This window comes from Lepidochelys olivacea (assembly GCF_965140295.1).
Source record: "Lepidochelys olivacea isolate rLepOli2 genome assembly, chromosome: 2".
Taxonomy (NCBI): domain Eukaryota; kingdom Metazoa; phylum Chordata; order Testudines; family Cheloniidae; genus Lepidochelys; species Lepidochelys olivacea.
In genome coordinates, this window is record NC_140412.1 from 72,480,175 (window position 1) to 72,494,482 (window position 14,308).

The 14,308-nt window shown below is 38.6% G+C and overlaps 1 protein-coding gene across 3 annotated transcripts in view; it reads left to right on the top strand.

Annotated features, from left to right (window-relative positions):
* PXDNL (peroxidasin like) overlaps positions 1–14,308 on the top strand; it is a 283,093-nt gene that overhangs the window by 259,884 nt on the left and 8,901 nt on the right. For 2 of the 3 annotated variants that reach the window (XM_084619291.1, XM_084619292.1), the window contains 2 exons: positions 65–185; positions 4,182–4,320. The exons of the other annotated variant lie outside the window; for it this stretch is intronic. In XM_084619291.1, coding sequence (XP_084475417.1) covers positions 65–185; positions 4,182–4,320 — 260 coding nt within the window. The remainder of the gene's footprint in view (positions 1–64; positions 186–4,181; positions 4,321–14,308) is intronic. 3 annotated transcript variants of the gene reach the window in all.

Here is a 14,308-nt window from a genome sequence, read left to right on the forward strand (position 1 = left end):
GTGCATTTTTTCTGTGAAAATCTTATTTCAGCAATAATACTAGTATGAATTATTGTGTTCACAGACTGTAGGACAAGGGGACAGTTTGGGGATCTGTCACACCACTTTAGGAGCAAACAATCTGCTGAATACAGTTATCCCAAAGAGAAGCACAAAAGGGGTGAGGAGATCAGTACAAGAAGCAGGTATGTGTATATGAACTAGCCACCTTTGGGATGAGCATGAAAAGTGTGTACATGAAAGATTTTAGTTATACTTAGTCTTCAAAACCTCTTTGCTTATTAATCTTTTATATGTAGAAAATGTGTGTGAGAAAAAGAGATCTTTTGAATGTTTTAGTTTTCATTATATCTGAATAAATTGTCTGTCATTTTCAACTTGAGATGAATGACAATGGACCTTAGATCCTGCTATTCCAATCTAAGCTTTTGATTATTGCTATCATTACTAAGCCATTTTTACATTTAAAAATAGTCTAATTACTTTAGGTGACTCACAAAATTGATTTGAACATAGCAAAGGTTAGTTGATTTTAACTTGATTAAGTGTTAAAATTCCCTTTCATTCAGTTCACGGCAAACAGTAAAATGTGGTGTTTATAAGTATTGTTAGAAGCTAAGAAGTGACCTGGCTATTAAATGTTACACCATCTTTAAAGTGCTTTGAAAGCTACTGATGAAGAGCATTGTATAGGAGCTACCTATGTTGTTGTTGTTTATTATTATTATTATTATTAGTGTCCATTAAGAGAGAACTTTTTTGTGCTAGATAAAACTAGAAAGGAACATGCTTAAACCAGATGAATTACACTCGAGTTCAAAATAGTCATTCCTGCTAATGAAAACCAATATTAAAAGAAAATATTTAGAAATTTGCTAAATCAAAGTCAAATCATATGGGAATCAGATAGTGAAATCTGTTACCAAAAATGTTACTTTGAAAGATTGTAGGGGTTTGCTGATTCGAAGGATGATGATGAGCTTTTACCAATGAAAATGGCTATGAGTTTTCATTCATAGGCATGGGTGTTTTACTAGCTATTTTGTACTACACTGTCATTTAAGGGCTACTGAACATTGTCACTATGAAATTTCAAACCTCAAGCGACTCATTCTGATTACTATAATACCCAATGGGAGATGCCAAGGAAAGGGGTGTTTTTTATATATCATGATTTTTTGTGGTTTGGGAAAATATATTTTCCTTGTTTTTGTCTGTAGCTGATCTAACACACTACATTTTGTGGGTTAATTCAGTATTGGTTTAGAGGAATTATGATTACTTACACTGAGATTGCCTTGTAGTGTTTGAAATGCTATTTTTTTCTTCTTTAGTCCATACTTTTGTTTTTCAACCGGTGGAGTTTAATGATCAGGACAATAATTTATGCCTGACTGAATATAGAGATTGAGGCTGATGGTGAAAGAAATAATGTTTGGGTTTGCATTTATGTAGGTAATGTTCATTTGTTGAGTTTAGTGTTTTGTAATTATTTGATTTAAAATAAAGAAATAATGCTGATTTTAAAATAGAAACTTTGGGAATAAGTTCAACATAAGCATAATGTAAATATTCAGAACACTGGGACTATCACTTTGGAAAAAGTGTCAGTGGCTCTTTTATGACCATAAATTATCAGAATCTCGGTTTTACATCTCTTCTAGAAGACAGCACCTCCAGTAGTTGAATGTGCTTTCATCCTTTACTGCTTCCACTCAAAATTCTCTCTGTAAAGATCTTCATCCTGAATTTCCTTCCTTGGATCATCTTAATTCCCTCTTGTTGTTTGTATTTCACACTAATTCAAATAATGTGACTGTCACCAGGTTCCAGTCCAAGGCCTGGCACCCTGCCTCAGTTTTCCTCTGAGATGTCAAAAATAACTTATTTACACCCAGAGTCCAGAAAATAATAATCCTCCTCTCTTGGGTTCTAATTTATTAAACACTGCCTGGCTCCACCAAAAAACGCTTTTGTCCCTTACCCCTTGATTTCAGGGGTTTCATGGCCCTCCTGCTTGAGGCTGTGAGCTTCAAATCCTGGCTTCCCCAGGCAGCAAACTCTCCCTTAAATCCAGGATTTCACAGCCCTTCTTCTAGGGACTGTACTTTGGATTTTTTTGTCTCTCTCTCCCTCTCTATTCTCAGTAGCGTCTTCTAGGAGCTAGTTACTAGCAGCTTCCCCTTTATAAGGCCCAGGTGCCTTCTCTGAATCCCAGTTGAGTAGCAGGTAATCAGCCACAGGTGCACTGGACACTGCTCCCTCTTAAAGGGGTCAGTCACCCTGTGACAGTGATATATAACATCTATCATTGCTGTCCTCAGAAGTCCCTGAGATCCCCTATCCATTCCTTCCTTTTTTCAGAAAATACAGGCCACCAGCCAAATTGTATTCTCATTGCGGTTGCACAGCTATAACTGGTGGTAGAATTTAATCCATAGGCTTGCTAAACTGTTGTTTAAAAATAATTCAGTGAAACACCCAATATTTTCAATTCATTCTAGTTTGCCTTCTTTTACATGTTCTCCATTTCTAGACTTTTCTTTCATGAACAGCCTACAAGTTTTCTGAATATAGGCTCACCAGTCTGTCATACATTGGTAATTTCCTCCAATATAGCCAAATTCATTAATTGTTTTTGTTTATACATCCTGGTATATTAGTTTATTCTTTCTCTCCTAAGCATGGACTTTTACCCACGTATTCTTACTACACGAATATTTTGCAATGTTTGTGATTCTTGAGGGTGGTTAGTTTCATGTTTCTTTCAATAGCCTCATTACAATATCAACAGTTTTTCTACATTGAATTGCTTAGGCAACTGTCAGTAACGCTCCATTCTCCTAAACTTGCCAAGTAATTTTGAACGCTATTGGTGTTTTGTTAGAGTTCACTGTCCCCACTTTCCTGTTTGTCATTTTCAGTAAGTTTCACAGGGGTTTTTTTTTTTCAGTATGATGAATTTCAGGTCACGCCCATATGTTATAAAGTTAACAGAACCAGTCTTACTACTGAATCCTGCTATTTATCTCCTTTCATATAGTGTTTTCCTGTCACACAGATCCTCTGTTTTAGATACCCGTTATCAATTCACATAGCTCACGCTTGGTATAAAAATATTCCATACCTTTCTAAGACAGCTGTTGACTTTTGTCAAGTGCTTTGCGAGAATAGTTGCCTTATGTGTAACTGGAACTATAATGTAGTCGTCTGTGAATATACAGGGCTAGACCCTCAGCTGGTATAAATCATGCTGCCTCCACTTAAGTCAGCTGTTTCAAAGGAGCTACATTGATTTATATCAACTGAGGATCCTGCCTGTTTGTAATGCTTTTAGGGACCTATATTTATACCAGATTATATGTTGGGATATAGGATTGGATGACTCAAAATGAATCAGAAGATGGACAGTTTTTGCTCATACAGATAAAACAAAGGAAGGATGGCACTTCATTTTACTGTATGAAAAAAACACGCTTTGAGCAACTTAACTTATATTGACTTAAAGTGAGGTCTACACCACGCTATGTTGGTGGGAGACGCTCTCCCTTTGACAAAATTTCCGCCTCTCATTGAGGTGGAGTAATTAAGTCAACGGGATAGCGCTCTCCCATCAATGTAATGTGTCTTCACCAGGTGTGCTAAATTGTGCCACTAGATCAATGGAAGCGGTGGCGATTTAGCACGGTAGTGAAGAGAAGCCCTAACTTAAACCGTTTTTGTTGTTGTTCTCATTGTGTTCAGTAGGATTGGCTTACTTTAAACTTGTCTTGCTTGAGAGGTGTGATTTTTTTTGACAGCTGTGCTTATTACTTTCTTAACGTAGTTCTTGTCATGAATACATAATACAGATAGCACCTTTCCCACCTATGCATTGCATAATGTCTGACATTTCATTTGTCAAGGGGTTGTTGGTGTGGAGGGGAGCTGTTCAGAAAAAAATAAATACTTCTGAGGTCTGACTAATGTAGCAATGCATCTGTAATGTAACATGACATTCATTTTATATTTCAAAAAAGTTTTCAACTCATGAAATAAAATATCAAAAGCACAATGTCATTTCAGATTATTTTTTCCAAAGTTCTGTTAATTTTCAGCATAGTCCTATAATTCCAATGTGAAACCATTTCTTCGGATTGTTGTTTTCCATTTTCTGGTGGCAAATTTAACTTGTATTTCAGACACCCGGGGGATTTGCACAAGCATAGAAATGCAGCCAGTGCAATGCATCTAACTGACATAGTATCCAGTGGATTTGCTCAAGATTTCAGCCATTTTGCTGCTGAAGTTGATGAGACCATTGAAGCTCTAAAACAGAAGGTTTGTCTTGTCATTATCTCTTCAACATTAAACTTGGCAGGGTACCTAAAGTGAATGTGCCTTTAGCTAGTTTAATTAGACTTAGCTGGATCTTTCATTGTATGAGAAATCATAATTATGACAAAGTACAAAATGTTTTGTTAAAAGAAATTGGGAGCTCCAAATTGGATAACTATGTTCAAGTTTTTATGAGATACTGTTTTGGGCAGATTTCAGAGTAGCAGCCGTGTTAGTCTGTATTCGCAAAAAGAAAAGGAGTACTTGTGGCACCTTAGAGACTAACCAATTTATTTGAGAATAAGCTTCCGTGAGCTACAGCTCACTTCATAGGATGCATTCAGTGGAAAATACAGTGGGGAGATTTATATACACAGAGAACATGAAACAATGGGTGTTACCATACACACTGTAACCAGAGTGATCACTTAAGATGAGCTAATACCAGCAGGAGAGCGGGGGAGGCAGGGAAGGGGAAGAAAACCTTTTGTGGTGATTATCAAGGTGGGCCATTTCCAGCAGTTGACAAGAATGTCTGAGGAACGGTGGGGGGAGGGGGGGAATAAACATGGGGAATCGTTTTACTTTGTGTAATGACCCATCCACTCCCAATCTCTATTCAAGCCTAAGTTAATTGTATCCAGTTTGCAAATTAATTCCAATTCAGCAATCTCTCGTTGGAGTCTGTTTTTGAAGTCTTTTTGTTGTAATATTATGACTTTTAGGTCTGTAATTGAGTGACCAGAGAGATTGAAGTGTTCTCCGACTGGTTTTTGAATGTTATAATTCTTGACATCTGATTTGTGTCCGTTTATTCTTTTACGTAGAGACTGTCCAGTTTGACCAATGTACATGGCAGAGGGGCATTGCTGGCACATGATGGCATATATCACATTGGCAGATGTGCAGGTGAACGAGCCTCTGATAGTGTGGCTGATGTGATTAGGCCCTATGATGGTGTCCCCTGAATAGATATGTGGACACAGTTGGCAACGGGCTTTGTTGCAAGGATAGGTCCCTGGGTTAGTGGTACTGTTGTGAGGTATGTGGTTGCTGGTGAGTATTTGCTTCAGGTTGGGGGGCTGTCTGTAAGCAAGGACTGGCCTGTCTCCCAAGATCTGTGAAAGTGTTGGGTCGTCCTTCAGGATAGGTTGTAGGTCCTTGATGATGCGTTGGAGAGGTTTTAGTTGGGGGCTGAAGGTGATGGCTAGTGGCTTTCTGTTTTATTTTGTTTGTTGGGCCTGTCTTGTAGTAGGTGACTTCTGGATATTCTTCTGGCTCTGTCAATCTGTTTCTTCATTTCAGCAGGTGGGTATTGTAGTTGTAAGAATGCTTGGTAGAGATCTTGTAAGTGTTTGTCTCTGTCTGAGGGGTTGGAGCAAATATGGTTGTATCGTAGAGCTTGGCTGTAGACAATGGATCGGGTAGTGTGATCTGGGTGAAAGCTGGAGTCGTGTAGGTAGGAATAGCGGTCAGTAGGTTTCCAATATAGGGTGGTGTTTATGTGATCATCGCTTATTCGCACCGTAGTGTCCTGGAAGTGGATCTCTTGTGTGGACTGTTCCAGGCTGAGGTTGATGGTGGGATGGAAATTGTTGAAATCATGGTGGAATTCCTCAAGGGCTTCTTTTCCATGGGTCCAGATGATGAAGATGTCATCAATATAGCGCAAGTAGAGTTGGGACATTAGGGGACGAGAGCTGAGGAAGCGTTCTAAGTCAGCCATAAAAATGTTTGCATACTGTGGGGCCATGCGGGTACCCATAGCAGTGCCGCTGGTTTGAAGGTATACATTGTCCCCAAATGTGAAATAGTTATGGGTGAGGACAAAGTCACAAAGTTCAGTCACCAGGTTTGCCGTGACATTATCGGGGATACTGTTGCTGATGGATTGTAGTCCATCTTTGTGTGGAATGTTGGTGTAGAGGGCTTCTACATCCATAGTAATCATGAATACATGTACCTGAAATTGTGTAATAATATACAATCTGCATTTCAAGGCAGCTTCATTTGAAAAGCTTTCATTTTTGGCCCATTGAAGATGGCTTTACATTTATACTGTTCTGACTGTCGGTGATAAATATTTGTGTTTTCTAATCCTCAGAAGCATTATCTATTTGAATTTTAAGGGCTTTCTAAATTATATTTGTCTTCTATTTTAATTCATTTTCATGATGATGTAGCTCACTTGGAGCATTAGGGGACTTGATAGGTACTATTTTAAAAAAAACTTTTACGATTATTACTGCTATTATTTTTGACTTACAGTCTAATAATATTGGGAAATTCTTTTTTGCCCAACTAGTATGTGTCAGTGGTACATTTTCATATGAGTGGTGGAAGAAAGTGAAATTTCCCAAGTTTCTACCAGCCATGAAAGCAGTGACTGGCAGTATGACCTGCAAGACACAAAACCAGGGGTGAAATCCTAGCTGCAGTCAAATCAATGGCATAACGCTCATTGAGTTCACCCATTGGGGCCAAGATTCCACACCAAATGTGGATTGGGGAAGCACATGGCTAGTGGATATACCAGCCAACCTTTGTCCTGTGTTGGGGTCACAGGAGATCCTCCAGTCATAGGAGAGGTATGTTCTGTATCACACAAAGAACCACTGCATAAAGAAAATGAACTTGAATTCTCTGCAGGTGAGAGTATTTGAACCTAAATGAAGAACACATACTTACATCAGTGATTTCTAGTGTGCAATTTCAGCTGTGCAACTTCTCAGCCTACTAGTGGTGAAACACATATGTAATGACATGTTGTATGTTCTGTACCTGCATATTAGTAAAGAGAAATATGTTTAGGATAAGTGAATGCACACTTTCAATTTATCTGCTTATAAGCAACTGACAGTTCACAGGCCCGTATTAACATAATACAGTTTATTATGGAAGGTATATAGTAGGGATATTGATTATACACCCAAGAGTGTGCCATATGTAATCTCATCTTCATTTATTTCTTGTTAATTGAAATACCAAACTCATTCAAAATTGACCTACAGAGAATTGATAACCAGAATCCACCTTTTGCTGAAAGGGAGGGGGAGGAGAATTACAATGGAACTATGTGTTGTGAGAATGTTTGGAGGAAATATGACACAGCACACCAAGAAATTTCCATTCTTCCATAGATGCCAGCTTTCTCCTACCAAGTTATGTAATGAATTACACCCCAATTTTGTCAAATGAAACACATTTGCTGTTTCCCTGCATAGTTTTCAGTCAGCCTCCAAATCTGGCTGTCATTGCACACATAATTTGTGAAATCTTCTTTACAGTTACTTTCAAAAAGAGGCAAAAAGGATATAGAATGGGCTTAACCTGCAAGAAGGGAGATTTAAGTTTGATATTAGGAAAAACTTTCTAACTGTAAGGGTAGTTAAACTCTGGAATAGGATTCCAAGGAGTTCCCATCACTGGAAGCGTTTAAAAACAAGTTGGACAAATACCAATCCGTTAGGTTTACTTTGTCCTGCCACAGTGCAGGGGGCTGGACTTGATGACTTCTCAAGGTCCCTTCCAGCCCTACATTTCTGTGATTCTATGATAGCACAGTATCAGTGTTTGGTAGTCGTTCTACAGGTGAACAAGCAATATTTCACTCCAAAAATCTATATTTTAACCATTGAGGGTCTGATCCAATGCCCACTGAAGTTAGTGGAATCTTTTAATTGATTTCAATGGGCTTTCGATTAGGACATTTTTTGATGGGTACATAGGGTATATTTCTATCAGCTTTTTCTTTTCTCCATCAACTTCATGGTGGAGAATCATGTCTGCTTTTCAAATAATGGCAGCATGTTTTACTATTCCTTTTCTTTTTACAAAAGTCACTGTCAATATCCAATATAATCTCTCTGCATCTATATATACATGACACTTAAGCTCTATATTTAGTTTAAAAAACAACAGTGAAGCTACCAGTGGTTATCCAGTACCTATGTTTAGAATGATGTGATAGAATATGATTCTGATAAAAAGACTGTGACAAGGTTGGGCCAGATGGCTACAGAAGAGTAATAGAAGGCAGATGTATTAGCCCCAGGTTAAGTAGGTCCCTTTTCCCTGGGTAAGGTAACAGGGAAGGTTCCAGAACAATCAGGAACCTTCTGGAGACAATTAAGACAGACAGGCTGATTAGAACACCTGCAGCCAATCAAGAAGCTGCTAGAATCAATTAAGGCAGGCTAATCAGGGCACCTGGGTTTTAAAAAAGGAGCTCACTTCAGTTTGTGGTGCACGTGTAAGGAGCTGTGAGCAAGAGGCGCGAGGAGCTGAGAGTGAGAATGTGGACTGTTGGAGGACTGAGGTGTACAAGCATTATCACACACCAGGAGGAAGGTCCTGTGGTGAGGATAAAGAAGGTGTTGGGAGCAGGCCATGGGGAAGTAGCCCAAGGAGTTGTAGCTGTCGCACAGCTGTTCCAGGAGGCACTCTAGACAGCTGCATTCCACAGGGCCCTGGGCTGGAACCTGGAGTAGAGGGCGGGCCTGGGTTCCCCCCAAACCTCCCAACTCCTGGTCAGATACAGGAGGAGTTGACCTGGACTGTGGGTTCACAAAAACGGCCAAATTGAGGGCTACTGTGAAGCTCCAAGGCGAGCAAATCTGCCAATAAGCGCAAGACCCACGAAAGTAGAGGAGGAACTTTGTCACAAGATATAAAGAAACATTCAGAAATTTTGAAAAGGAGCAGTTTTGAAGACTTGTGATTCTTTATACTGCTTACTCCAACATGATCAGAACTAATCCTAGCATAGTGATAACTATCCGAACACAAGGGCTTTCTTTTTTATCTTGTTCTTATGATACAAGGAGGAATTGAAATCAGCTTTCACTTTGGAGAAGATTCTGCCTCTCCAATGTAACCTCACACAGTAACAGAGATGCTACAGAAGGACACTAACAAAGTTTCTAAGGCACAACCATTCCATGGTGTAGGGCAACTTGCTCCCACAAACATATAGGGCTAACTTGTAGCATTTTTGCCATTGTGCTTCAAGGAAATATAGGCTCTTCCAGCTTGTACATGAGGGTTGTGCAAAGTACTCCATCCATTTCGTCAAGTGGGGAGCTCTATGGGCAAGGCAAAAAAACATGCCTCCTCCTACATTGTCCGATTCTGCTTCTTGAGTGGAGGAGTATGGAGGATCAGGAACAAGCACTTCCACGTTCCACAAAGCATAAGGAATGAAGAGAGTAATACAGACACAGGTGATTGCACACCCACAGAAGAGAAAAAGGCTTCTTGACTAACCTTCTCTCTTATGTACACGCCCAAGGGCTTCTCACAATCTGGCCTGTGGTACCCAATCATTCCACCAAAGCCAATAGCAAAAAACTCCCATTGAAATCAGTTATAGCAGAATGGGGTCCATAACTCCTACTGAAATCAGTGGCAAGGATTGTGTCTAAAGAGAGTCACCAAAAATCAATCATTTATAGCTTAATTGCAATCCCATTTTTTAAGATTAATTCTTTGGCTTTTTGCTATTCTTGAATTGTTCACAGATAGATTGTGATTCCCTAGTAATTGTCTGTAATTATTTGACAAATAGTATTTATTAACATATTTGAGCATATGGATTTTTCACAAACTGTTTGGTAGTAAATCCTCTTGGGCTGTTGATTAATCAACATTAATTCACACAATTAACTCAAAAAATATGAATCACGATTAAAAAAATTAATTGCGATTAATCATAGTTTTAATTGCACTGTTAAACAATAGAATACCAATTGAAATTTATTTAATATTTTGGATGTTTTTCTACATTTTCATATATATTGTATTCTGTGTTGTAACTGAAATCAGGGTGTACATTATTTTTATTACAAATATTTGCACTGTAAAAATGATAAACAAAAGAAATAGTATTTTTCAATTCACCGCATACAAGTACTGTTGTGCAATCTTTGTCGTGAAAGTGCAACTTACAAATGTAAATCTTTTTGCTACATAACTGTGCTCAAAAACAAAATGATCTAAAACCTTCAGAGCGTACAAATCCACTCAGTCCTACTTCTTGTTCAGCCAATCGCTAAGATGGACAAGTTTGTTTGGATGATACTGCCTGTCTATTTGTATATTATTATGAGCTATAATTTAAAGTAGTAGATTCCTGAAGTATATGGAGACCCAAAACAGATTAGAATGGGAAAAAGGAATAATTTAATTCTCGTACAGGTTCATACAGGTAACTAATTGGCCTCCATCTTGGAAAAACAGCCTCACGTCCTTCCCCCCCCCACCACCACTCTACACACTGGAGCATGCTCAGTACAGTCTTAGGTCTTCCAACAGCAAATAACTCTAAACACATTGGCTACTAGTTGGCAATAAGCATAACAAAAATACCTACAGCATTACTCTCCACCCCTTTAAAAATATTACTAATAATAAACTCAAAACATTAACATTGTAGCTACAAAACAAAACATCCTAACTAAGAGGTTGGGGTAGCCTACCCTAATCGTCTGGCAATTATAAGGGCTTATTCTGCTCTGTGGAATAATTGCCTTACTGCTACAAGTCCACACTGTCTCTAGATTTAGGAGATCTTCTGGAATGGTACAGTGGAAATAACTTTGGCCCTTGATCAATAGCAGGTGCAGAAGGGTTTTCTGATAATGCATCTGTGTCTGGAGGCTTAACTTCCAAGTCCACTGTAGTGGTTGGTACAGGATCCTCACCAATCTCACTATATCTGGTTGTAGCAGTTGAGTAGTCTGAGTCCTTAACACCTGATACCTCAACATCCAAATGAGAATTCTCCACAGATAACCTGTGCTACAATACAATTTGATAACCAGTGAGGGACACTGTGAAAATTAAAAAAAGAAAAGGAGGACTTGTGGCACCTTAGAGACTAACCAATTTATTAGAGCATAAGCTTTCGTGAGCTACAGCTCACTTCCTCAGATGCATATCGTGGAAACTGCAGTTTCCACGATATGCATCTGAGGAAGTGAGCTGTAGCTCACGAAAGCTTATGCTCTAATAAATTGGTTAGTCTCTAAGGTGCCACAAGTCCTCCTTTTCTTTTTGCGAATACAGACTAACACGGCTGCTACTCTGAAACCTGTGAAAATTAAGAGCACATACTGCGTTACCTACACCTAATGTTCTTCGTGATGCTTATACATCATAATATAACTTGTGTGCTGCCTGCTTTTCCGATGCAGCCGATGAAGTGAGCTGTAGCTCACGAAAGCTTATGCTCAAATAAATTGGTCAGTCTCTAAGGTACCACAAGTACTCCTTTTCTTTTTGTGAATACAGAGTAACATGGCTGCTACTCTGAAACCTATAACCTTATAGTTCCCTTCAAAGCTCTGTCATATGCATGTCAGTATTTAATGGTTACCATGCTTAAAATGTGATGGAGAAAATCATCTCTCAGGAGCTGTGATTTATTTGGCTTCTGTCTCAAACTAATGACACCTTGTTTAATTGATGTAAAGACTGTATTGTATATATGCTGGATCATACCTGCTTTCTTTGTGGTAAAACCCACCTTTATGGCTTCGCCCATCCCAGCCTCAGACCCGGCCGAGAGCCCTCAGCTGAATTGAAGATCTACACATTGTGTGGGTTGATGGGGACAGGTGCTTAGATAGATCCACCATTTGGGGAATGCACTTAATAGTCTGAGGCTCTATTAGCTCAAGTGGAGCATTACTTCACTGCAGAACTTTCCTTTCCAGAGGTTCTAGGGCAGTAGGTGTGGGAAGCCCTGGTCACATGGTACTGTTGTAACAGCATTGTTGTAGTTCTGTCTTCACCCCACTCTGGCATAGGCACATGACCTATGAACAGATGACTCAGCAGTTATTTATCTTTTTATTTTAAAAATATCATAAAATTTAACAATAAGACAAAACAGAGTATCAGTAGATAATTCTTCCCCCCCCCATGTTCTTCCATTGTCCTACAGAGTACTCCGACAGATTTTCCACCCTTTTGCACATACAGTATGCAGCTGGCAGACATTGATTTAACAGCTCAATATTTTGATGATTGCAGTGATGCAGAAATATGTTTGAAATTTATCAAAACATCACTAACTCCATTTAGTACCTGTTAAAGCATGAAAAGAATTTTATTTTATATAAGGATAGAACTGTTGCCATAGATTTCTCATAAACTATGCATTACAGTTTTGGATCTAAGTGGTTGACTGCAGAGTTCTTATTTTTACTATAATTAAAACCACTAGTGTGGGAGATTCGGCTCAATAGCTGGAGGTATATTTCCATGTTGTTGGCTTTTTTGCTTTTTCTTTAAGGAATAAAGAAAAGTACTTGTGGCACCTTAGAGACTAACTAATTTATTTGAGCATAAGCTTTCGTGAGCTCCAGCTCACTTCATCGGATGCATTCAGTGGAAAATACAGTGGGGAGATTTGTTAGTCTCTAAGGTGACACAAGTACTTTTTTTTTGCGAATACAGACTAACACGGCTGCTACTCTGAAACCTGTCTTTAAGGAATGTTAGTCCCACAAATGACAATTCTAATTCATTGCAGGATCTCCCTGATAGATCAAACTTCTTTTGCTCAAATACAAGAAACCTAGTTATTACTGAAATAATTATGGGATGCAGATTATTTCTTAATCTTGCACTCTGATAACAACCCCTCTTTTTTGAATGCCATGGTAGAAGAGTGATATGCAGTAGTTTCACAGCAACTGCACAAACAATTGGGTCAGATTTGTGAAACATTGCTACATCTAAATAAAACCACTTTTCTCATGTAAATAAAAAGAAGTTGTCATATGTTTTACTGAAATTAGTATTGAGGTGAAGTAAGGCAAACTCTGACTAGAAATAAGGCATACATTATTAACAGTGAGGGTAATTAATTTTTTTTTTGTAAAGAGATTCTCTAGTTCAAACAGGAATTAATTCACGGTACTCTGGAGGTCAGACTAGATGATCACAATGGTCCCTTTTGGATTTAGAATTTATGAATCTATTCATTTCTATATTGTTATCACCCAAAGGCCCTAATCATGATTGGGGTCCCACTGTGCTGGAGGTGTATAAACACAGAAGTTTGACCCTACCCTGGAGCCACTAACAAGCTAAAAAATAGTCTTCCAGTATCATATGAAACACATGCAGTACATGTGTGTTACTGCTGTGTTAACGGTTTTTATTATTCACATTGCTCCAGTCAATTTCCATAGTGTTGGGATGGTGCCAAGAGAGGAATTTTGCAAGAAGTTACAGCAGGACAGGAAGATACGTTCAATTGTAAAAAGTCAGAGGTCCTCAATTAAAATCATTTTTAAAAAAAGTTTGACACTGTATAACCTGTGAATTAATTTATGCATTTTCATTCTCTTTTAAACTTCAACTTTCCATTTAGGAAAACACTTAAGTGTGACTTGGGGTTTCAAAGATAAATTATTCTCCAAAGCACAGTCTGCTGTCAAGTTAGTACTTCTGTCAAAAAAATGAGCAGGTATCAAGGCAAACATATTGACACTCCCTTTTTAAGTATGAACAGCTAATGGGTGCAAAAGGTCTGACAGCACTTGGTTGCTGCTTTTTTTATTATTAATTTAGAAACACTTGATCTTCAAAGTAGAAGTTATTTATATAAAACAATGTACTTGAAGCAAGGCTCGGGTACAGTACATTTTCATATTATGTAAAATAATGCATGGAGCATATGCTCGAAGCTTAGTATGGGTTCTTATTTAATCAAAAGTGAAGAATAATTCTCCACAGGTAAGAATTATATTTCCTCCTATGTCCATGTTACCGGTGTTCGACTGAACTGGAATTGCGTAAGCTCAAAGTTCTTGCCTTCTCCCCACATTAGGATTCCAATCACTAAGAGACCCCTCTGCCATGTCCAGGAAGTGATGAGACAGTACCATGGAGACAGCTGGCTTCTCCATGCCTTTCTATACAGGCAGGGTCAGCTACACAAACAGAGGGTCCTTTCTGTAACCAGATTGCCTTGGGATAT